The sequence below is a fragment of the Pipistrellus hanaki genome (assembly GCF_964339955.1).
Source record: "Pipistrellus hanaki genome assembly, chromosome: 4".
Lineage (NCBI taxonomy): Eukaryota > Metazoa > Chordata > Mammalia > Chiroptera > Vespertilionidae > Pipistrellus > Pipistrellus hanaki.
The window spans coordinates 26096131-26121962 of NC_140506.1; the positions used below are offsets into that span (position 1 = coordinate 26096131).

The 25832-nt window shown below is 42.7% G+C and overlaps 1 protein-coding gene across 1 annotated transcript; it reads right to left on the reverse strand.

Annotated features, from left to right (window-relative positions):
- On the reverse strand, positions 1-25830 carry SDHA (succinate dehydrogenase complex flavoprotein subunit A). The gene is made up of 15 exons (XM_084881769.1): positions 25670-25830; positions 19494-19574; positions 17921-18082; positions 15637-15780; positions 15224-15388; positions 13715-13863; positions 12703-12827; positions 10849-11017; positions 9791-9986; positions 8851-9022; positions 7038-7156; positions 4532-4643; positions 4294-4424; positions 2318-2431; positions 1-233 (listed from the first exon to the last, which is right to left on the reverse strand). Exons 1-15 carry the CDS (start codon positions 25730-25732, stop codon positions 147-149), a joined length of 1989 nt encoding a protein of 662 aa, XP_084737895.1. The 5' UTR covers positions 25733-25830; the 3' UTR covers positions 1-146.
- Between the last annotated feature and the right edge of the window lie 2 nt (positions 25831-25832).

Below are 25832 nucleotides of genomic sequence, written 5' to 3' on the forward strand. Positions count from 1 at the left end.
TTATTTATTGTGGCTTTGATTACTGGCAAGCCACTGATCTTTATTGAGATGGCACTCCTTATTCACTAAAGTACAGAATTTTATTTGAGCACGTCTGTGAGCTATTTATTATACATAATTACAAAAGCGAGTCAACTTCGGTCTCATTAGTAGGAGCGAATGGCTGGGGGGACTGTGGCGCAGTCAGTCTCATTTAAAGTTTTGTCGATTACAGGTCTGTATTTCAGAGAAACCTTAAACAGAAGAGTCAGTAGTAAGTTGAAGCACAAAAATGTACTAACAGCACTATCATATCAGCATTTTTCATATCATTTGAAAAATTAACCATAAAAGTAGATTTGCAGACAAACAGGCAGGCACTTAGATAAAACCCTGAATATGCTGTCATACTAAAAGTATCTTTATACTGTGTATTTACTTCCATTGTATTCTATTTGCAAGTGAATATTTACATATATACACATAAGGAAAAGATTGTACATATTGTACACAAAATGAAGGAAATATTCCAAAATTACAATATTTCTAATTGGTGAGCTTATAAATGTCAATTTTCTTTATTCTTCTTGTACTTTCTAACATGAACATGTATTTCTTTTATGATCATCAAAACCCCAAACAGCCTTGACCAGTGTGCCTCAGTTGCACAGAAAGGTCACCAGTTCGATTCCCCAGTCAAGGCACATGCCCAAGTTTCAGGTTCCATCCCCAGGCAAGGTGCAGGCAGGAGGCAAGCAATCAATGTTTCTCCCTCCCAAAAATCAATAATAAAAAAAAATTATATATATATATATATATATATATATATATATATATATATATATAATTTTATTTTTTATTGGTTTTCTACAGAGAGGAAGGGAGAGAGAGAGCCAGAAACATTGATGAAACACTGATCAGCTGCCTTCTGCACACCTCCCATTGTGGATGTGCCCGCATCCCAGATACATGCCTTTGACTGGAATCGAACCTGGGACCTCTTAGTCTGCAGGCCGATGCTCTATCCACTGAGCCAAACCCGCCAGGGCAAAACATATTTTTTTAAAATAGGGTTGTACTGGGAGAGGGAAGTCTGATTTCTTCTTATATAGTCAGAAAATAGCTTTCATGAAAAATTAGGAAAATGACTGACACAGTGGGCTCTCTATATATGCATATATTTAATCCTCACCCAAAGACAAGTTTATTGATTTGAGAGAGAGGGAGGAACACTGATCAATTGCCTCTCACACACGCCCAACTGGGAATCAAACCCGGAACCTTTTGGAGTACAGAACAATGCTCCAAGCAATTGAGCCACATGGTTGTAGGCACTCTAAAAGTGATGACCACAAAGCACAACTTAATTTCTGTAGTCCCAGATAAAGGATCAAGACTATGCTTACAAGCTATTAAAAGCCTAGGGGTAGCCCTAGCTGGTGTGGCTCAGTGGACAGAGCTTTGGCCTGTGGACTGAAGGGTCCCAGGTTTAATTCCAGTCAAGGGCACATGCCTAGGTTGCATGCTCAATCTCCAGTTGCAGGAGGCAGCCAATCAATGATTCTCATCATTGATTTAAAAAATATATATTTTATTGATTTTTTACAGAGAGGAAGGGAGAGGGATAGAGAGTTAGAAATATTGATGAGAGAGAAACATCAATCAGCTGCCTCCTGCACACTCCCCACTGGATATGTGCCCACAACCAAGGTACATGCCCTTGACTGAAATTGAACCCAGGACCTTTGAGTCCTCAGGCTGATGCTCTATTCACTCAGCCAAACCAGTCATGGCATCATCATTGATGTTTTTATCTCTCTCTACCTCTCTAAAATCAATAAAAACACATTAAAAAACAAAACAAAACAAAAAGCTTAGGGGTAAATACTTTGTATCTTAATTTCTATCTTAACGGTGACAAAAATGCCCAATGGGTAGGACCAGAAGCTTCTATTGCCATCTCAACTGGCTCACCCCTTCTCTGCTTGCTCCCCGAATCCACTGAGCTTCCTGAAGCTGCTTCCAGGTGGTCTACCAATGGAGAAGTGGAGAGGGGTGTTTTCCTTTCCCAGCCCCCACTCTCCAGGGGCTCAGGTTTCACCATTTCAGACCCTGCCACCAAGTCATGGGGGTTTGCTCCCTGACCATCAGCAATGCTGTGGAAGACCAGTCCTGCTGAATGATGCTGAGTTCTGTTTCCAGGCAGAAGCCCAACTGACAGTGTCTTTTTCAGTGGTGTCTTAAATCTATCAGCAGTCGATTTTCACCCACGGTGCTTCTCCTAGTTCATTAAATGCATGTGTCAGTGCACATATAACAAACCACATTCCCCACCTACCTTCCCGGTCCCAACATCAACATAGGAAAGGGTGTGCTTCCTCCAATGCTGCTCAAATGGCTTCTTCTGCTGCCCCTGGATGGGCTTGGAATAATCATACTCATCAACCCGGTCCTGAGACCAAGAAAGGAAAAATATTTCAGAAAGCATCGACAATTACATTCCAAAGTTCTTATTCTAACAGAGCGATATAACCACAAAACATGGCAAAGTCATTAAACTGGTGCATGAGAGATGGGTCTAATAGGACCCCCACATCCCTCTCAACAAGGAGGTCCCACTGTCTCAAGCAGACCTTGTTCAGACAGCCAGGACCTTCCTGGTCCATGCTCCATCCCAGGTCTGCCCCTCTACAATGAAAACCACTTGTGTACATTCACCTAAAAGAACATGTAACACAGTGCAGCTAAGTTACATGGGAATGGAGAAACGAGATGTGCCAGCCATTTACCAGCCATCAGCCTCTCATTCTATACCAGCACATCCCAGAGCCCCACTTTACTTATTCCACTTCCACCACAAAGTCAAGATCCCTGAGGTCAGGCCACACAGCCGGGCAGTGGGTTTCTGCAGCAGGGAGGGTCCAGAGTTCATTTTATGTGCTTTTATGCACTTAAACATTTATCAAAAACTTTATCTTTTTGCTCTGTACTCTGGGAGATTTCACCTTCTTTCAGCCTTTTTAATTTAAATATTTCAATCTTAGCAAATTATATTAAAATTTTCAAAATCTCCTAAAGAGAAGCTATTAACCAGCACATGGTAATGGATAAGCCATACAAGAGCCTCTTCATATAAAACCCCAAAGACCCAAACACTTGTTATTTCTTCAGGGTGGGGCAAGTGTGGGGGTGGGCAGAGGCAAGACCTTTTACCTAGGGGCAAGCAAGCCACAGCACAATGTCTTACTTCTAAACACGTAAGGACAAGACTTGCTCTCCTGGGGTGAGTGGGTTCCATGTGCTGACTAAATGAAATGAAGACTTCATTGTAACAAGAACTGCCAATCCACAGCCTAGAGAAGCTTCCAGTTCTTCAGTACACATGATGAATATGCTTACCAATCTCTTACTTCACACCAAGTAAACAGCAAATCTAATTCAGCCCAATCAGTAGAGAATCAATCAGATTCTCAGTAAATCAAGATCCTCTTGCTGGGCCGATGTGGCTCAGTGGTTGAATGTCAGGAGGTCACAATTTGATTCCTGGTCAGGGCACATGCATGGGTTGTGGGCAGCCAATCAATGATTCTCTGATATTGATGTTTCTATCTTTCTCCCTCTCTCTCTCTGAAATCAATAAATATATATTTAAAAGAGAGGGGGGGGGGGGAAGAGAGAGATTCTCTTTATTTAGCCAATCTCCTACTAATCCTTTGGGTAACTGGTAAGGCTGTCAGCAACCCAAACACTATCCTAGACAAGAGTCTGTGTGCCTCTGGGGGAAACTGGCCCGCGGCTTGCTGATATTATTCATCCTTAAATGGCACTTGTCCCAAGCTCCTCTGCCCACGATTTTTTGCTCTCATAAGCTGAGTGCTCTTTTCTGACAGAATCTGACAAGTGTGCTCTGCAGAAAAACCAGCTTCTTTAAAAATGCTGAGGCCCCAAGACAAGGACCCATAAACACAGGCCCAAAATGATGATTTACTCTCATTTTAAATCACTAAGGTAGCATTTTCTGGCCACAGTACTTGAGATGCAGCCTCACTTTCGCCCTAATGAGGAAAACTGCACTCTGCTTAGAGATGCCACAGTTAGTAGCGAGAGATACTGACTCAAAGCCAGAAAAAAGTCCTGTGGTACAAATACCTTGAGAACACAGCTATGGAAGTTACCAGGAGGAAAGAAAAGCATGTTTCCAATTTACTTCTCTCACTTTACTCAAAATGGAGTAAATGTGGAGAAGTTGCAGGTGAGTTAGGGATGCCCAGGGGAAGGACACGTGGTGCACATGAGTGTGTCACGAAGGCGCACCTTGAAATCTTCCCGAGCATGAGCGCCACGTGACTCCTTCCGAGCCTCCGCTCCATAAATGGTCTGAAGCGCACAGAGCATCAGGTTCTGTAGCTCCAAGGTCTCCAGCAAGTCTGTGTTCCAGACCATTCCTGGGGACACAAAAGCCACCCATGAGAGACCGCCAGGATGGGGCTAAATCATCGCTGAATGGGAATCCTGCACCCCAACTGAGTGCAGGGGCCTGGGAACGGCTCACCTCTGTCGAACGTCTTCAGGTGCTTCAGTTCCCCGTAGAGCTGGCTGATTTTCTCACAGCCCTCCTGTAGCACACTGCCCACACGGAACACTGCAGCATGATTCTGCATCGACTGTAACACAAAAGATCATTGGGATATCAAACAAAGAAGCCATATCAAAAACTGCTAAACCTTCAGTATTTCCTCTTGTGCATTTCATTTTCTGTAAAATCTTTATGTAAATTAAGTACAAAAACTTGGAAATTCAGACTGGTTATTGCTCTGAATTTTAAAATGAAACTGAGATACTTTTAGCAACTTTCAAATGTACAATACAGTATTATTAACTGGTCACCATGCCGTACATTACATCCCGAGGACTTAGGATTCCACATGAGAGTATATGGTAATTGTCTTTCTCTGACTTACTTCATACCCTCCAGGTTCCTTGGTTTTGTTCTACTGACTAGCTGTCTCTTCCTCTACCACTATTAAAGCAATGTAGCTTTATAATTTAATTCCATTTAGGCATCTCACATACTTCCTTAGAATGATGCATCGCTATAACATTATAATGTACATCATCCATGTCACGATTCTTCAGGAAGAGCAAATGGAAAAAAAACTTTTAGAATATAGTAAATATTAGTTAATACATTCTTTATGTTCTCAGTTCTCCTTATTTTTTCACACTCCTTTTATATATTAGGATAAAAAGGTCAGATTTAGCCCTATCTGGTTTGGCTCAGTGGATAGAGCATCAGCCTGCAGACTGAAGGGTACTAGGTTTGATTCCTAGTCAGGGCGCATGCCTGGGCTGTGGGCGATCCCCAGTAGGGGTGTGCAGGAGGCAGCCAATCAATCATTCTCATCATTGATGTTTCTATCTCTCTACCTCTCTCTTCCTCTCTGAAATCAATAAAATATATTTTAAAAAATAAAAAAATAAAGGTTAGGTTTATTCAAGGTATTTTAAAATCTTTTGGTTGTACTGTGAATAAGATACTAACTTTTGAATGGGTTACTGCAGGCATCTTGGAAAACTACTGATTTTTGCAAATAAATCTTATATCCAAACACATTATTTCATTTTTGCATTGTTTTTATTAGTTTTTCAGTTTTTTCTCTTGGAATTCTTAGGTAATCATATCTCTTCAATACTTACCTAATTTCCTTTTTGATTCTTATTTTATAAGTTGGAATCAGCAAAAAAATTATTCCTTCCCCTCCGCCCCCACTCAAATGTAAATTCTACCAGGGAGGAATTTTTGTGTTTTGTTCAATGCTGACTCTGGCATCTAGAGCACTGCCTGGCTCACAGTAGATACCAGTACATGCCTTCTTTGGTGGGAAGAGTGCTTCCTATTTCAAAGTCTCTCATGGATTTGCCATTTCCATTACCATATAACACAGTGGCACATCTGTCCTAGCTGGCCCCTATCCCTGATATGAGCACCCTACAAAAGTCCTGCAGAGGATCACTTCACTGGTTTTCCAAAAACATACTTCTGTTCCCTCACTCATACTATTTTCCTTATCAGTCCATGAAACCTTTTTGAAGCCCAGTTTCGCCTGAAGACAGAAGTTGCATGGCTGTATTCAAGTCTTTTTCTTTTGGTGGTATCTGTGTGTATGTGCCACTGGACCCTTTCCAGAATATGACTAAAGTAAGGGCCTCTTTTCAGAAAATATCTCCAACAGAAATTCTTGCAAATAATTTCAAGTGGACAGAGAGTTCATTCATAGACTAAGAATCCCTGTACTAGAAGAATTAGATAAACAAAATGTTATTTTTTATTGATCTAAATCTGTGTTATCCAATACAGTAACCACTAACCACATGTACCTACTTACAATAAATTAGATAAATTTAAAATTTAGTTCCTCAGTCAGACTGGCTATATTTCATATGCTCTATAGTCACATGTGGTTAAAGATACAGAATGTTTCCACCCTCACAGAATGTTCCACCAGACATGCTGATCTAGAAGGTAAATACTCTGACAGTAATCAATGCACAGATTACAGTTTCTACCCTCAATCTGTGCAAACCTCTTCCTATTGATATTTTATTTACAGCCATCAGTGGTCCAGTATAAAGACAGTTGCCAGAACTGCTGAAAGCTAGGTGTGATGATGAGATTAATTTATCAGCAATGAGATATGCTGGGCTCTCAGAAAACCTGCTAAAAGGAAGCTTCCAGCTGTGAACTGAGCTTGGCCCTTCCACTGTCCCTCCTCCTTCAGGCTGTGACGTCTACAGGATGGCCAGAGATGATGTGAGGAAGGAAGCCCACACACAAGCATCCTGGAGCACACAAGAAAAGGCTGAGTCCCTTAAACTGCAGTCGCTATTACTGCCCTTGGCATTCTATGTAGAAAGACATATACACTTCTCTTATTTGATCTCTTTTGTACTTCTACTTGATACAGCAAAAAATATGTTCTTTGCTACTTACCTCAAACCCCAGTGCAGGGCTATCAATGTGGCCGGTCTGCTTAGTCAGTGTGTGTGCAGATTCTTACCTTCTGCATGTTGAGTCGTAGTTCCGATGTTCTTATGCTTCCATCAGCAAATCTCAACCTGTCAAGATTCATGACAGATTCTTCCCCAGCATTTGCCTTAATAGGAGGAACTTTATCTCCTAAAGAATAAAAATGCTAGAATTTAACTTCTGAAAAACACTGAGGAAAAAAACAGATGAAATTAATGACACCAAATGTGTATTTTTTTGAACCTTTTAGGGAATTTGGAAAATGCACCCGAAACTCTACCTGGACCACCTTATACCCAAGGAACTGTCTGTTGACTTGGGGTTAAAAAGTAAACATAAAAATAAAATGCCTGGAAAAGTGTAGGTGTCTAATAGGTAATTTTTGAAAGAATAAAAGACAAACCATCATTTAAGTTTTAAAGTTAGATTTTATACCAACAAACTTTGCACCATTATTCTCTGTTATGGGGAAAATGACATCCTTCAGAATAGCAGTTCTCCGCAAATCTGCCAACCCCTCCTTCCAACAGGCCTGGCCAGCTGCTTACATCTCCTGCTGATCCTGACCCTTGTAACCACGTACCTGACCTACATCTCAGGGTTTGCCCTTCTCGACTTTCTGGGAAGATAATGTTTTGAGGAATTTTAAGGCTTTTTTGGGATGACACTTTCTTCAGAATGTAATACACACAGGAGGTGTGAAATGCAGGAGACAAAAATCTACAAATAAAACAGGGCAATGGCCTCTCCAATCTGCCTGAGCTCTTCTAGGCAGGCTGCTGTTCTGGTTTGCTTTTATGTTTTAAAAAATTATCATTTAGTAAAATTGACATTTTTTTCTTTAGGTGCATAGCTCTACACGTTTTAATAAACATACAGATTCCTGTAACCACCATAATCAGGATACAGAATAAGGCTTAAAGACTTTAATTTTAAAAATATTTTGAGGGGAGTAATGGTGCAATCATTTTCTCTTTTCCTTTTTGCATTTTAAAAAAGTGAAGTATAATTAAAGTACAATACCAGTTTTTATGTAGAGTTTTTTAAGTTTGGACAAAGAGTTACATAGCCTTACCCACAAGCAAGATATACTCCCTGGCAATCACTTTTCAGAATGTTATATTTATAGGATCATACAAATGGGTTAATTCCTGCCTTTGACACAATGACTGAGGCATTTCAGCCTGGAGCTGTGGTGGTCAGAGCACGGAAGTGTCTCTGTGAAGACAGACCCTTGGGAAGGTCAGAGCAAGAGTAAACTGTCCTGTTCTCGGGGGTATATGTATTTTTTCCTCTGCAAATATTTAAAATTACCACAAGAAGAAAATCATTGCTTAAAACACACTCTATCACTGAAGTGCAGCCACGACCCCATCCTTTGTTTTGTTTGCATTCAGTCAGTCCTTTCTCCTTTAGCAGATTATACTTCGTTTTTAGAATGGCCTAAATTACTTTTCTATAAGTACGAAAAAATTATATATTCATTAATGTCTATGATTTAAAATATTTCATTGCAACCAAGTAATTTATACCAGGCAAGTAATATGTGATAAACTTCCCTCAAATTAACAATTTCTTAATAGAGATTTTTCTAAGCAGAACATAGTCACTGCAAAAAGAAATTTTTGACCAAACATGTTACTCTCATAACTGTTAAGCCCCCCACCCAGCCTATGTCCAGTCTTAAGTCTGCCATCATGTAAACCTCTGAATTTGTTTCCTCACTTCCGGGGAGAAAACCAGACCACCGCTATATGACCACTAAGCAAATCTTCAATTACAGAACGTGACTTTGTAACCTTTTGGCCCTGAAACAACTAGATAGCTACTTGAAGAAAACATACCGGGTTTGCAGGACTCTGCAATACTCAAAGCACATGCCCGGCCAAAGACGACCAGGTCCAAGAGTGAGTTTGCCCCAAGACGGTTGGCACCATGCACCGAGGCGCAGGCGGCCTCCCCACACGCGTACAGGCCAGGCACCACCTGGTCCTGGCCGTTCACTTGCCTCAGAACCTTCGGAAAGAGGAACAAATGTAAGAGCACAGTCCGCATCGGCCCTTCCCACAAGGAGCAGCTGCGCTATAGGTCAGAGCAAGGACAGGATCTTCTCTCGTCTGCAGGGAACCTTCTGTACGGACCCAGACTCCTCCCTCTGCCTCTGGATACTAGGTTACCCTGTGCTGAGGTCAAGGAACCCCAAACAGCAGCATCTGTAATTTCAATCCCACATTAATTCTCATTAGAAACCTCGCCCACCACCTGATTTGACCTCCTGTATTCCCACTCTCTGATCTGGGTTCAGATAAAGGAAGCATGGCAGCGTATGGAAACATTAAGCTATGAGGTAGAAGATTGAGTTGTAATTCAGTCTTCCAACTTGTAACTCATCTATGAAGTGAGAATATAATTCCTACCTTCTCACATGAGGGACTAAGAGCAACTGATTAAAAAGCTCTTTGTGAACTGCAAACCACTCAAACATATACATTATAAAGAATACACAATTTACAATGTCACTGTAAAAAGAACAAGGTTATATAGAAAAAAAACTGCAAATGATGTGTACGACTATTTACTAAGAAGGGATTAATAAATTATTAAGAATTGTTATTAAGGAGTGAATGCAGTATTGCTCTCCAGTAACAACCATCTAAAGGAAGTGCAGCCTATGAAACAACAGGTACTTTTTTGAGAAAGACATCTGCCTTTTTCTCTAAGATCTACAGGAACATCTTCGAGGTGGGCCCACTGTCCCCATCCTCCTTCCAGCTGTATAGTCACCTGTCCCTTGAAGTTGGTGGGAATGCCACCCATGTTATAGTGCACGGTGGGAAGGACAGGGATCGGCTCCTTGGTGACGTCCACACCCGCAAAGATCATGGCCGTCTCTGAAATGCCAGGCAGGCGCATGGCGAGCTGCTCCGGGGGCAGGTGGTGCAGCTGCAGGTAGACGTGATCTTTCTCAGGGCCACAGCCTCTGGTGAAAAAGAACAGTATAACATAAGGCAAAGAACAATGATTATAGAAAATGTCACAATAGTCACGAGACTTCTCATTTCCTGATACAGAATAAATTTCTCCTTTTCTAAGTACCCACTACGGACCAGGGTGGACTCCATACACTGGACACAGCTATGAACAACACAGACACATATCCTGGCCTCACAGGGCTCACAGTTTGCTACGCTTTTCTTGGCGAGTGCATCAGAAAGCCCTTTTTTACCAAATACTCCCAAGTAACATTTGACTTCACATTTTTTGGTGAAAAAAATGTAAAACCTCCAAAGGTCAAACCAGCAAAGATCATGGCCATCTCTGAAATGCCAGAGACGTGATGTGTCACCATGCAAAGTATCAGGCACTGAAGGGCTAAAGCTGCCTTGTTAAAGAAATAGCCCACACACCTCGAAGGTCCCCAAACAAGTTAAAACACAATACAACACCAAAGGCTCCCACACTATTTTCAGGTTGGGGGTGTCATGTCTTACTTCTCCAGCACTGTCTCTATCACATACTCACACTTTCACACACAAATTATGTTCCAAAGATTAAAAAAAAAAAAAAAAATCATCCTTGAGTGATAATTAAAAAAACAAAAACAAAACCAGCTAAACTTCTCAAAATGTAACTCTCTAGATACATAAGCTAACAGACAACAGTCCGAAGTAGCAGAGGCAAAAGCCTGTCTGCCTAAGCAGAGGTAGGGGTGGGTGCTGCAATTCGCACAGAAGCCATACCAGTCCGTTAAAATGTCGGCATGAACAACAGCCCCCAAAGAGAAAGGAGGCTCTGGGTGCCTGCATATGCACTCAGGCACATTTGGAGGTAATCACACAGACCTTCCTTCCCGGATTTCCAGAGTCATGGACCGGGACACGACATCTCTGGAGGCCAGGTCCTTTGCCACCGGGGCATATCGCTCCATGAACCTCTCGCCTTGACTGTTAATGAGAATGCCTCCCTCTCCACGGCACCCTTCTGTGATGAGACAGCCAGCACCATATATGCCTGCAAAGAACCCAATTAATTGAGTATTTATAACCTGTTGATGCTAGACCTATGCAAGTATTTTCTAAAAGATATCTCGGGGGAGAGGGAAGCAAAGGATATGTAAAGGACATTAAAGTCAACAGAGTAAGACAGAAGAAAAGTTAAGGAATAGTAAGTACAAATAACAAAAGGCACTGATAAAATTGCAGTGAGGGGGAAAGAGCTGCAGTGGACAATGATACAGCCCTGCTGAGTACTCTAATTTTAACTGCATTTTAACATTCCAACATAGCTAAGAATATGTTAAATATCTCAGCTTTTAATTTTTGAACATCCTTTTGCACACTGAAATTGACTAGTTGAAGTAAAAAAAAAAAATAGCTTGGAACATTTGTATCTAAAGTAACCAAATACCAACAATAGTAATAATTATATAGTTAATACTTACACTGTACTTGCTACATACAATCCTAAGTTTCCCATTGACTCCAGGTAATATTATCCCCATTTTCAGAAAAGTACAATTAAAGCTCAGTAAGTTGTCCAACATCCAACTGGGAAGGACAGAGGCCAAAGTCATGCCTGGCAATGCACAAGGTCTGCGCCCTTCACCTCAACTCGGTCCCTCGATGTAATGAAAATGAGAAATGCCACACCATGCTTGTTTTAACAAAGGAGATAGATACATAATGTAATTTTTACAGCTAACACTTTCATTCGTACACCAAGAGTTATCTTGCTTTTAAAAGAATGTAAATTCCTGTGTGTTCATAGTTTCAATGGCATTTTTTCCAGTGGTTTATTTCTCACACACTGAAAAGGAAGCATGAGAAATAGAGCTTTCAATAAATCACAGGGAATTCAATAAATCACTAGAACTCTTGATTTAATTAAAATTAGTAATTATAAAGCCACCTAATACATTTTTCATTTTTAATCCCTTTCAGGGATCAGAAAAAACAATACTGACAGAGCAAAGAGATAACACAGGTCTAGCTCTTAGCATGGTGGCCACTGCCACCATATGTGAAGTCTCCTCTGTTGACAGGTCAGAAAAAACAAACTCAGAAAAGGTTAGGATGAGTTCATCTCCCAAGAGAGAGATTCTCAGATTCATTTATGGATAGCATTTCCCCAACTCTCTCAAACCTGCAACCCCAGCAGAGAACATCCCTTTCTGAATCCCACACCTGTATTGTCTGATGACCCAAGATGAGTTCATCTCCACCATGACTGGCGGCCTCACTCATTAGCATCTCTGTCTACATGTCAGAGCTGCATCCTGATGGCACTCTGTTACTATGGCAGCCTGATGCTCTCCCTATTCTTCTCCTCACTTTCAGGATATTCACTCAGTAAATACTGACTGAAGTCCTACCAGATGCCAGGCACTGAGAACACAGCAGTAAATGAAACATCTGTCCCTGCCTCCTGGAGCTGACAACAAGTGGGTAAGGGACACTGAACAATTTCTGCTTTACAAGTGGGATAAGTACACCTGGGCCAGGTGCAGTTAAGACAGGACAGCCACTATCTTGGGGTGGGAGTGGGGGGCAGGGAAAGTCTCTGAGGAAATGACAAGTTAGGACCCAAGTGATGAGAAAGCGAGCAAGTTTGTACAGGAACTGCAGGAAGCATTCCTTGAGTACCGAGTGCTTAAAAGACACAAAAGCCTCAGTTCCACACAAGTAGCCCCATCCTACCTGTGGGGTGGAACTGAACAAACTCCAAGTCCTGGCAGGGAAGGCCTGCCCTGGTGACCATTGCAGTGCCATCTCCGGTGCTGGTGTGGGCAGATGTGCAACTAAAGTAGGTGCGCCCATAGCCTCTGGAAAAGATAAGCCAGCAGAGAGAGTGGTGAGTGCACATAGCGCCCTGTCGGAATCTCCTTTCTCTAATCACCCTCAGTGGTCAGCAGCCCACCCACCACCACAGCTGCCCTCTGCACACACTACCTGGGCAACTGGGAGGGAAGCCTGGGACAGAGAAGGTACTCTCATTTGTACTTCAGTACTTTTGTGCTGTTTGAACAATTCCTCTTATGATAAGCATATATCACTTTTATAATGAAATTTTTAAATGTTTATGAATTCACCTTTTTAAAGAGTTAAAATAAGAGACTGATGATATAAAATGGAACCTATTTATTTTCATCAAATAAACAGCATTTATCTGCATAAGAAATGAGTATAAAACAGTATCCATTGCCTGGCCAGCATGGCTCAGTGGTTGAACGTTGACCTATAAACAACGAGGTCACGGTTCCATTCCTGATCAGGGCACTTGCCAGGGTTGCAGGAGGCAGCCAATCAATTATTCTCTCATCATTGATGTTTGTTTTTTTCTCTCTCCCTCTCCCTTCCTCTCTGAAATACGTAAAAATATATTTAAAAAAAACACTCCAGTATCCATTAAAGCAAAAGAGATGTTATTCCAGAAAGTGTCATGTGACTCTCTAGGCCTCAGTTTCCTCAAGGGTCCTCCCCACTGCGAACTGATAAGACACTTTCTTGCCCACCTCAGAAGCGGATGATATCATTGCCCTCTTGAGACAGGAGGAACTGAAGCTGGCAAAGGTGATTACCCTCATAGGCTAAGTGATGGCCTGAGTCTGAACCACATGTCCAAAATGCCTCTACTTTTATTAGTATAAAGGACCTCTGAAACTCAACTTCCCTACAGAGAAATTAATTACAATAAAAATTAGATTCCTACCCAGTAGCTATCACAGTGTTTTTTGCTCTGATGCGGTGGATGTACCCGTCTTCTATGCAGAGTGCAATAACACCACGACATTCCCCATTTTCCATCAGGAGATCCAAGGCAAAATACTCTACAAAATAGCTGGTATCGTATCGCAAAGACTAAAACAAAAACAAAAAAAGAGCCCACATTTAGGGTGTTAAACCAACAAATAAGGCAATGCTGTTAATGTGAAATTGTTAAAAACCTTGATGTGGAGTATGTAACGAAAAGATCATGTAAACCCTTGGAGAGTACCAGGCTGGAAACAAGTCAGAGATGCCAACTCACATCAACACAGCGCTGATACTATTGTGAATCACATAAGGGGTTCTACTCCTGGCTGTATAAATAAAACATAAAAAGGTGCACACATGTCAGTGCACGCAAGGAGACTGACTCCAAAAGCGACTGGTAAGTGCTCACACATCCATTATTTGTACACATCCTAACAGGCATTGTAGGCTCTGGCACCAAATGAAGCTTGACACTAGAGCTAGAGCCCACAGACCACAGGGTCTCAACTTAGGCTGGGCTGAATTATACGGGATCTGCTGGTCCTATGCAGCCATTTAGTTTAAATAAAACAAAACTTTCAGCCCCTCAGCAATTTGTGATGGTCACATATGGTGGGAAGCTGCTGGACTGGACAGCCCAGATAAGCATATTTCTATGGCAGAAGGGTCTACTGAACAACGGTGGCCCAGGCCCTGGATCTGACAGTCCTCTTGGCTAATGGAAGGGTCTCTCATGAAACTGTTAGCTCCCCACGTGACACACAATTCCATGGGATGAGCAGGTACTGTTACATATGTGTCAACACACTTGGCCAGAAAAGCCACTGGTGTTCAAATACCGTGTTTCCCTGAAAATAAGACATCCTCCGAAAATAAGACCTAGCACATGGAAAGATAAGACATCCCCTGAAAATAAGACCTCGTGCAACTTTGGGAGAAAAATTAATATAAGATACTGTCTTATTTTCAGGGAAACAAGATACTTGCAAATCAATGGCCTGTCCCATTTATAAACAAGAGTTCAGAATACTGATTATTCTGAAACAACATTATTCAGAATATTGATTATTGGGCCATGCTGAGGTTGATCCTGATTATCCAGTGACTACTAGCCCTCAAGTCTTAGTCCAGCTTTAAAGTTAAGTATTAAATCAATCAGTTCATGAACTCAGAGTTGGTCAAAGGGCCTTAAAATACATGCTCTGCTCTTATACTTTCAGTGTGACAGATTACAAGTTCAAACCTGGTATGTAATGATTATCAATTTAGTTTTCTAAAATAGATACTTTCCAATTAACAATTACTACAAATGGCCTACCGTTATTCTGTTGCTTTTTATGACACTCCTTAGGCTGACATTTTGATACTCTGACACATCCCCAGGTGGCCCGTCTTCGGCTCATCACCACATGCTTGGCCAGACTGGACCATGTCCCATCACCCCGGGCACCCAGGGCGGCCTCACCCTTCCATACAACGTGTGCAGCAGTGAGTGGCCGGTGCGGTCAGCGACACAGCAGCACCGATGGGCTTGTCCGCCTTTCCCAAACTTGAGGCTCTGTCCCCCAAAGGCCCGCTGGTAGATCCTCCCATCCTTGGTTCTGCTAAACGGCATGCCATAATTCTCTAGCTGTGAAACAAAAACCAATACCTATTACTTCAGAGAAATCAAGGCACTCATGGCTAATTTATTCAGAGCAACTTCAACCTAAATCTGCAAACCCAACACTAATATATTCTATGAAAAGGTCAACGCTTCAGAAAAGATAAAAATGTCCTTATTCAATTAATTGAATGGCTAATAGCAGAAAATATTTCCCCTTTTCTGCTGACCACACCTGCCTCAATCCCATTAGAAACAGACTGTGAGGATCTTACCTCAATCACAGAGGCGGGGGCCTGCTCTGTCATGTAGTGGATGGCATCCTGGTCTCCCAGCCAGTCAGAGCCCTTCACGGTGTCATAGAAGTGCCACCTCCAGTTGTCTTCCTCCATGTTCCCCAGAGCAGCATTGATTCCTCCCTGGAAACACAAAGCAACAGAGAAGACCTGTGTGTGACATGACATCTTCCAGGTTCATCTCTCCCTGGCCCCTCCCCGGGACCTGGATTTGGAGGAAGCTGAGTACTTCGGAGGTAACTATCCGTGAATGACCTGACCACAGACCAACTCCAGCACCTTCCTGAGCAGAGGGAGCACTGCATGACAGATTCCCTTAACAAGCTAATGACATGGGCCCAGTTACTGCATCCCTCGGCCTCAGCCTCGTGAACAGGACCTAAAGCTAAACTCCTTGAAGAGTTATCTGGAGAACTAAGTGAGAGGTTTCATGTGCAACCCTTCTTACCAAACCTGGCACATAAAACGTACTCAACAAATCTGGATAATTTTATGACAAAATGTTTCTAATAGTAATTTGTGGACATGTGTTAAAGATGAGAAGCACTTAATGCCAAGTAATACACTCCAAATTTAAGAGTCATACTCTCCACATCCTCTTCCATTTGCTGTGCACGATCACCCCATCCCTGCCTCCACCCCTCAGAGGCACAGAAAACAGCACAGGGACAAATGTTAAGGCTCGCCCTTACCCCCACAAATAAAATTGGATTCCTCCTCTTTACATAATTTTTTTTTTCACAAGTAGAGGCACACTTCCTAACTTACCTCTCTTTTTTCCAATTGTTATTCAATCACAACTATTGAATCAAACACACCCACATTGGAATTTCTTCTCCACTTAGTGCTGCTGTACCTCAGTTTCCCAAATTATGTGTTAGGACAAAATGATTCTCTGGCAGACAGTGAGGAACTTTGTTACTTCCTCCCTCCCTTCTCCAATTCCTCCAACTGTAAATTCAAACGCAATCCTGATAAAATATGTTAAGAGTGCCAGATACAGAAAGCTGGTTTAAAATAACACGAAAATACTTGGCCCAGTGGGTACATAAAAGCTATATACTTTATTGCTACTCTTAGTAAGAATCAGGGCCATAGATGCCTGGTCTTCTGGGCATTCCTACTACTCATCAGACTTTCTCAGGCCGTTGCCTGTCTTGTCCTCCAATTAAACCTCTCTTTCCTCATGAACCAACATTCAAGTTGAGCTATCCTTTCCTTATTCTTTTTATTAAAACTGCACTACCTGAACATATCTTGCAATATTATTTAGAATTACCTATTTGTATTTTTCCTTTTAGACAACAAATTCTCCAAAGGTATATATTATTTATTCTTTAGTTTACAAAGCATAGCTTAGAACAAAGTATCTGGACAACTAAGTTCCTGAAGAACACTGTTGGACACTGATACAGGCTGCTCCAGATTAGGGTGGCTTTAATGGTCTGTCTAAAGAGATACACTCTATCTCTATAAAAAAACAGACAGTAAAATATGATTTGGGAATACTACCTGGATGCAAGCTGGGCACACCTAGTGTGCCTAGAAGAACAAAATTACAAAATCACCATTAATTTTTCACCTTATTTATGTCTTCTTCCCTAAATTCAGAACCACTGTTTTTCTGTCCTGAACATTCATGCCCTCATCAAAGCTCACCACCACCACACTTAATAAGGATGCAGCAGTAACCACAAGATTCAGAGCAAACAAAAAACAAGCCTAGAACCTTAGTTGGCTTGGCTCAGTGGCTAGAACATCAGCCTGTGGAATGAAATCCCAGGTTGGATTTCAGTCAAGGGCACGTGACCAGGTTGTGGGTTCCATCCCCAGTAGGGGGTGTGTAGGAGGCAGCCAATCAAGGATTCCCTCTCATCACTGATGCTTCTATCTCTCCCTCTCTGAAATCAATAAAAATATATTTTAAAAAATAATAATTAAGAAAAAAAAAGAAAAGAAAACAAGCCTATAGACAATCTCATTTCAAACTGATAAGTGCAACAAAGAAAGTTAAACCAAGAAGAGGGGAGGAGGTGTAAGTGGAATGGTCAGAGAAGACCTGTATGTAACTAGAGCAGAAATAAGAATGATAACAAGGCTCCAGGCAATGAGCAGGGGTAGTGTGTGCAGAGATCCCGAAGGGAGTGAGCTGAGTGAATGCAAGGTAGGCAGGCGGCCTGTGGCAGAAAGCTGTTCAGGCAGAGTGTGGAGAGCACATTACCTTGCAGGTGCCAAAAGCACTGAGAGAGTCCCTTTCTCTTACCTGGGCTGCCACAGTGTGAGACCTGGTGGGAAATAGCTTTGTAACACAGGCGGTGCTAAACCCTGCCTCAGAAAGGCCAAACGCAGCTCGCAAGCCTGCCCCTCCAGCGCCAACCACCACGGCGTCAAATTCATGATCCACTACAGGGTATTGTGTAGAAATCTGGAAAAGAAAAATTCACCTGTTAGTCACCCATTCAGCTATGTCAAACACTGAGACTGTAGCTGCAAAGAGCTTAAAGGGAATGAAAAGAAGAAACAAACAAGACTAAGTGCCCAAAGAGCCTCCACGCTGTGTGAGGCTGAATACCTACCACTCGTAGTCCTGAGGTGTGGTGGGCACACCCTCAGTGAAAGGGGCCAGCTCTACCCATACCAAGCAGAGCCGTCTAGCTGTGGAGCTAGGAAACCATCATCAATGGAATGTTGAACGTAAAGGTTCACCTCCAAGCAGGGAGATGTACAGATGCAAAGGAAAACACCAACACAGACCAAAAAACCAATTCTGCAGTTGGCTTTTCTTTTTAATTATCATTTTTACTTTTTTATTTATTTATACCTATATACATAAGCTTAAACGAATCTGAGCTTATAATATAGTGTAGATCATGATTTTCCATCTGTGATCTGTAAGCTTCTCATGAAAATGCTAAAATTAAATATTGTTTTCATATAGATAAGCTTATCCCAGCTCACCTAGGTGACCTCAGAAGAACCAAGGACCACGCTTCTATTTCAGGCCTATGTTTGCGTTTTTGACTGAGAAGGTGCCAACTAGCACTCAGTAACTATTGTGAGGTTATGAGAAAAGAACCTATAAGCAAATTTCCATTTCTTCAACAGAGAGCAGATGAACCCACTGAACTGAAAGAGCCTCCATGGTCCTGTGTGGAGTAAGGTTTCATCTTCCACCCTGTAGACAATGTTCATTTGTATTTTTTTATTTTGCTGCTTTTCTTGATTTAAATTTTAGTCTGTTTTACATAACTATAAGAAAAAAATATTAGTATCTATATTTATATTTATAATACATTAAGTATTACTACACCAAAAATAATCTGGGCATGCACTAGAACAAGAATTTTTTTCTTTAAATAAGACCTGTGTATTAATCAAATGTATTAAAAACTGGTATAGATCAATATCCCTCCAAGCCAAGATAATCCTATATAATAAAAGCCTAATATGCTAAGTGTCCAGTAGTCTGGTTGGCCATTCAACCAATCAAAGTATAATACGCTAATGATATGCTAAGGCTGCTCAACTACTGCCTATGACATGCACTGACCACCCGGGGGCAGATGCTCTGACCTATAGGTTAGCTTACTGCTAGGGTCCAGTTGATCAGAACTGAGATGGGCTGGACACGCCCTGAAGCCCTCCTGCAGTCCCTCCCCAGCTGGCCAACCTCCCATGTCCCTCCCTGGCCCCAATGTGCACCAGTGGGGTCCCTCAGCCTGGCCTGTGCCCTCTTGCAATCCTGCTGAAGGACAAACCCCCCTCCCCATGCGTGCACAAATTTTGTGTACCGGGTTTCTAGTAATTTATAATGGAACAAAAAGTAATGAACTTACTGAATCTGAAACTTTAGCAGACGACCGCTTACTCCCATCAACAGTGAAGTCAAAACCACGGGATCCCGATGACAACGGCCGCTGGTGAGAGAGATGGATGAGCACTAAGTATCTTGAAGAAACAGGAGACTGATAATTAAATTTCCTCTCCTGAGTTATTAACCTTTTTACGTACTTGGATGCTCCCCCTCACTTAGAAACCTCACCTGGGAACCTGTACTGAACCCTGAAGGGTAGAGCAGGGGCTAAGGACCCAGACAAACCCAAAGGGGACTTGACACTTTAGGAAAACTACTTCTAGATGAAGCTGGTTCCAAACAGGATACTTACTGACTTAGCTGGGAAATGAAAAAGACATACTTTCACATTCATTTCTGAACTCATTTCATACTTTCACATTCATTGTCATTTGTTGGGGAAGACCATGTGGTAGTTTTGCAAACAAGGAAGCACTTTTTTTGAATCCATGACCCTCTTCACACAAAGCTACACCGTCTGTGAGGTTTTGCGGTTCATTGGGAAGACACGGGACCTTGCAGCAGAACAATGCTCTAGAACAGGCTCTACTGCTTGCTGGACACTTCGGCACCAGGGCCGTTATCCCTTCACTGTACACTTGAGGACTCCAGGCTCTGAGATGCTTCGTCACTCTCCACATTGGCTTTAGGCCTCAGCCACATCTCCTCTCATCTATGTACATCACAACACCTGGACGTTACCTAGGCAACATGTACAATTCTTCAAGTCTCAGCTGAAAGGTCCCATCCTATAAACATGTATCCAAGAAAATTGGCATTAATGAAATCAAAGCACAGCACGAGAGGCCCAGCATTCCTCATATACTAAAATGGTCAGCACCTGGCTGGCACGCTCAGTGGTTAGGGCATTGGTCAGCACATGGGAAGGGTCATAGGTTCAATTCTGGGACAAAGCAGGGTCATAGGTTCAATTCTGGGACAAAGCACGTACTGGGTTGCAAGTTTGATCCCCGCCCTGGGGCATGTGTAGGAGGTATCCAATCCACTGTCTCTCTTACATGGATGTTCCTCTCTCCCCTCCCTTCTTTCCTCCCTCTCTCCTTCCCACTCTCTCTAAAAATCAATGGGAAAAGAAATCCTCAGGTGAGGATTAACAAAACTAAAGAACAGTTTTAGACAATAAGTACATTCAATAATGACAAAAGGGGATATGAAAGATGCCTTCGAGTATTCTGCAATTTAGGAGAGAAGTTATTTACTATGTGGGTTAAAATTATTTACAGGGCAAACAAGTGGGGATTACAGGGAAGAGAATTTGACAAAATACAAAATGAACTCTCCCTGAGCTGTTGTGAACTAGTGGACTTTGCTCTAAGGTGAAAGGACTCAGACGAGGCTGGATGATTTGACCACCGGTGAGAAGTCAGAGGTGGTTCCGACCTCTAAAGCTCCCTCTAACTCTGAGACTGAATGATGATGGCACACATATTTGAGTTTATTTTCATTGCTCCGATTACAAAGTAGCTTCTGGTATTTTTAAATAGAGTTGAACTTATAAGAGCGATATTCTTAACTTTTCCAATTTATTTTAAAGCACATTTGTTTTTACTGACATGGCGCAATTTAGATTTTTCCTTCAGAAAATGAATTAAAAAGAACAAAATTCCTCTGCTTCAATTTAATTTTTTAAATGGCAAAATCATATTTGAACAAAGAATTAAGTCACTGAAATAATTTTAGATATAGGTAATTAAATATCTATACTATAGATATAAATAATAATACCAATAAGAACAGTACATTTTGTAATACAAAGTTAAAACAGAACAGTGCGATCCCTAAGTACTTCTTGTTTGGATGTTCATGTTAAATAAACATACTTAAAAAGGGGCAGCTACTATAACGAAATCTTTAACAAATGATCACATTGTCTCCCTGTGGAAAATAGTAACACTAACTTTTGTATTTAAATCTGATTGTAGAATTTGGAGAGTTCAATTGTAACCCAATTTCTGTCTTTAGATAAAACAAATTTTGTGCCACTTACTAATTAATGTTTTTTTTAAGAGAACCATAAAAAAATTTCTAACAGGGCAACATGAAGAATGGGGAAATCTACCTAAGGTACAATTAGAAGGAACACTAAGACCTTTTTTTTTTAAAAATATATTTTATTGATTTTTCACAGAGGGGAAGAGAGAGGGATAGAGAGTTAGAAACATCGATGAGAGAGAATCATCGACCAGCTGCCTCTTACACACCCCTATTGGGGATGTGCCCGCAACCAAGGTACATGCCCGTGACCGGAATCGAACCCAGGACCTTTCAGTCCGCAGGCCTACGCTCTATCCACTGAGCCAAACCGGTGCCGGCCACTCAGACGTTTTAATAGTATAGGTCAGTGGGAGGCAAACTCATTAGTCAACAGAGCCAAATATCAATAGGACAATGATTGAAATTTCTTTTGAGAGCCAATTTTTTAAAACTTAAACTTCTTCTAACACCACTTCAATAGACTCGCCCAGGGCGTGGTATTTCGTGGAAGAGCCACACCCAAGGGGCGAAAGTGCTGCATGTGGCTCACGAGCCACAGTTTGCTGACCACGGGTATGGGTGACTGAATTAGGAGGTAAAAGGGAGAGTACAGTAAGAAGATAAATATATTACTTGAGGGAAGAATTAATTTCCATTAATTAATAGAACCTATGAAGGATGAACAAGAAACTCATTTGCAAGTACAATCTATACAATTACAAAAGAAGCCAATAGACTATATTGAATAGAGAATCTGAAAAGTGGTTGCATAACTATATTGGGAGAGCTAAGACTGTAGTTCAAGAAAACAAAATCCTTACCAGCAAAAGTCCATGTCTAAAATGGATAAAAATGCACCTGCATATTAGCTAGAGAAAAGGAGGTAAATACCAAGAATCAATACCAGAAACAACTCAGAATTGATTCCACTGGGACCAGGTCTGTGGAAAAGGGAGGGAGGGTATCTTATTCCTTTTTATTTGTAAGGCCTTCTGCACTCATTGACCTTTCTTTTTTTGACAACTATATGTAATTATTTCCATTAAAAATTAAAAAAAAATTAAAACAAGAGTGTTTAAAATACAGCTGACAAGGTTATAATATAGTTCACAAGGTTACTGAGCACAGGCTGCAAGCTGTGGGCTCAGATGAATACACACAGAGATTTCACATATTACATCAGAGTCCTCATTACCCTACAGAGAAACTGAATCTATCCAGGGTACCTGAGCTTTGGACTTGGGTCTGCCCAGCTAGCTCCAGATCCTGTACTTTCCCTACTATTTAAGGATCCTTGGGGGGGAAAAAATCTCTGGGACTCCAAAGTAAGATGAATATCCACGTTATATGTAAAATCCAAACCATAATTATTCAAGTGAATCAGGAAAAACATCACACACAATACAAATCTCTATGGGACTGGCACTCTTATTACAGCAAGAAAAAAACAAAATCATTAAAACATATAAATGCAAAGAAAATAAGTTAACTTAGATAGGACAAGGGTCTCAAAGTCTGGGCAGTTCTAATTGTGTCAGTCCATTAGGACAACTGGAAAGGAAATAAAGGCAAAACAGATTTGATAATTTTGTAACTTGAAAGCATCTGCAAATATTAAATGACTTGGAAACACCACAGAACTGTACAAAATGAAATAAAGAAAACTTCTCTGTGGACTTGATTCAAATTATCCTCATCATCTACTTTCCATGGACATGTCTCAGTTGGCATCATAAATTTCCCTTTCTTTTGTTCAGTCAAATTGACGCTTTTGTTCTTGCCAACCTTAATCTCCAATAAATATATTGCTTGAGGGAAGAATTAATTTCCATAGGGAAAACCTATCTTCATCAAGAAGTCTTTTGTAGGACTACGGCGTTCAATTGTACTATTATATCTCTATGTTGCCATCATGTTTACAACTACCTAAACACAGGAGAGTTTAGGTAGTTGTAAACATGATGGCAACATAGAGATAGTACAATTGAACATAGAGAGTGGTGAAAATTCAAGGAGAGAATGAAGGTAAGTAAAGTGCTGGCAGCTAACAGCTGACTTCAATGGACATCACTTCCAATCAAGTCAATACCGAAGGTTTACACACTCTGACCTCTTGTGCTTAGAATCTCATCCAGCCCTGACTGGTTTGGCTCAGTGGATAGAACATCAGCCTGTGGACTGAATGGTCCTGGGTTCGATTCCAGTCAAGGGCATGCACCTTGGTTGCGGGCACATCCCCAGTGGGGGAAGTGCAGAAGGCAACTGATTGATGTTTCTCTCTCATTGATATTTCTAGCTCTCTGTCCCTCTCCCTTCCTCTCTGTAAAAAATCAAAAGAACCTCATCTACTTTCAGCTATAAGCTGGAGCCAGAATTCTAGTCCAGCCTGGATAAAGAACTTTTGTTTTCATAAACTAACAAAGGATAGGTGATGGGTGAAGGAAATTCCACAGGCTGGAGGGTCTTAGTCTGCACAAGGAATGCAAGGGTTAAGGACAGACACATTAGCCCTTTTTCAATCACCACCAGTTACCAATCTGCCATTTCACCTAACAAGAAGAACTTACAAGGCTGCTCACGTTTGGCTGACTAAAAATACTCCAGACTATGAACTTCACTTGAACTCCCTACCTGTCTGTGTCTTAGAGCCCAAAATGGAGGGTGGGGGGACCTCTGATCAGTAAGCACATTGCTAAGTATTTAAAGTATTTTTGACCCTGGCCTGTTGCTCAGTAGTTAGAGAGTAGGCCCTGGGACCAAAGGGTTGCAGGGTTCAATTCTCAGTAAAGGGCACTTACCTGGACCAGCCCATCTGGGAGGATGTGGGGGGTGGGGAGGTGAGAATGTTTCTCTCTCTCTCTCCCCCTCCTCCCTTCCCTTCACTCTCTCTAAAATAAAATAAAAAATACTTTCTGGTGTTGGCAGGATGGGATGGATGGCTGACTAAATCCTCTCATAGTAACGTAATTTTTAGTATATACCTTTCAAGAAGACAACTGCAGGTATAATTACAGGCATAAGTCGTGTAGACACTGTTGGGTTCCTACGCTGTAATTACATTACTAAATAGGTGGGTGAACAAATTAATTTAAAAGAACCAAACAACTAAATCCTCTACATTTAGTGTGCTTACAGAATCCATGAAAGATCGACTCTGAAGATGTACTTGCAAAGCGCGCATCTGACACACCAGCAGGGAGAGCAGAGGATTTCTCTGCAGGTGACCCTACTGACCCGACAGGCTGAGCCTGGGCCTCGGCAGAAATCGCAGGAAAACGGACGTCCCGGCGTCCTCTCCCAACGTGGTTTTGCAGTGTGTCGACATTCTTCATCCAATTTTCAAACGTGTGCACAAAGGCCACGATACAAAACCCAAAACGAAGGGCCTCGGTGCGGACACACCACCTGCGCTTTCTCGAAAGGGGCCCGGCTTTGTAAACAGGTGCAAGGCAAGCGGAGGTGCGGCTGTTAGACACGCGTTCCACCTCACCCGCCTCGGGCGGCCCAGACGGGGGCGGCCCAGACGGAGCCGGCCCGGAGCACCGCTCGAACCCCCACCGCTGGAACCCCACCGGCCACCGGCCACCCGGGGCCGCGGCGGCAACGTCGCCCCACCGAGGGAGGGGCTGCGGGGATCAGACCAGATTGTAGGCAGAGGGCCCCGCCCTGCCGGCGCCTTCGGCCAAATGCAAGGTTCCGCCTCCACCCCGGTTCTCCGGGCCTTTGGGGATTCCGAGGCCTGGGGCACCCACAGGCCGCTACCTGCCGGCGTGACCTTGGGCAGACCCACCTCCTCTTCTACAAGTGCGGGTTTGGGGTGCGGAGAACAGGAGACCTTGGCCCAAGAGCCAAGAGGCACCCACACCCCGGACAGAAGGGGATCCCGAGAAGGCTCGCGGGATCGTTTGACCTTCACGGGGACGCGGCCGGGCCGGCTACAGAAAAAGCCCAGGTGCCCCTCTGAGGGCGCCCGACCCTCTCGAGCGGCCCCATGGGTCCACCCGGCTCCGGTCGGCAGGCCGTCCCCAGCCCGTCCACATCAGAGACGGGGGCGCGGGGTTCCTGCGTCCGCTCCACCCCCGCCTGCAGAGACCATCTGCCCAGACCCCGGCCCCGCCCGCCCCAGCCCAGACGGACCCGGCCCAGCCCGCGGTCCTGACTCACCCTCCCGGTTAGCGCCAGGCGTTTGGTGCGCAGCAGCCTCGACGCAGCCCGAAGCCCCGACATGGCCAGATTCCGCTGCACGGCCTCCCCAGTCCTTGCGGCCAGCCGCGCCTGCGCACGTCGCTGCGCCCTGGGTCGCGGCGGGAGGACACTGCGCCTGCGC

Bases quoted from the DNA above. Each gene is read 5' to 3' on its own strand.
- SDHA (XM_084881769.1), bottom strand. From the start codon at position 25,732: ATGTCGGGGCTTCGGGCTGCGTCGAGGCTGCTGCGCACCAAACGCCTG. The intron at 15,781-17,920 runs GTAAGAGAAAGG...TTGTGTTTCCAG, and splicing joins CTCACACTGTGGCAGCCCAG to GGAGGAATCAATGCTGCTCT. The intron at 13,864-15,223 runs GTGAGGCCGCCC...TTTTTGTTTTAG, and splicing joins TGCACACGTTGTATGGAAGG to TCTTTGCGATACGATACCAG.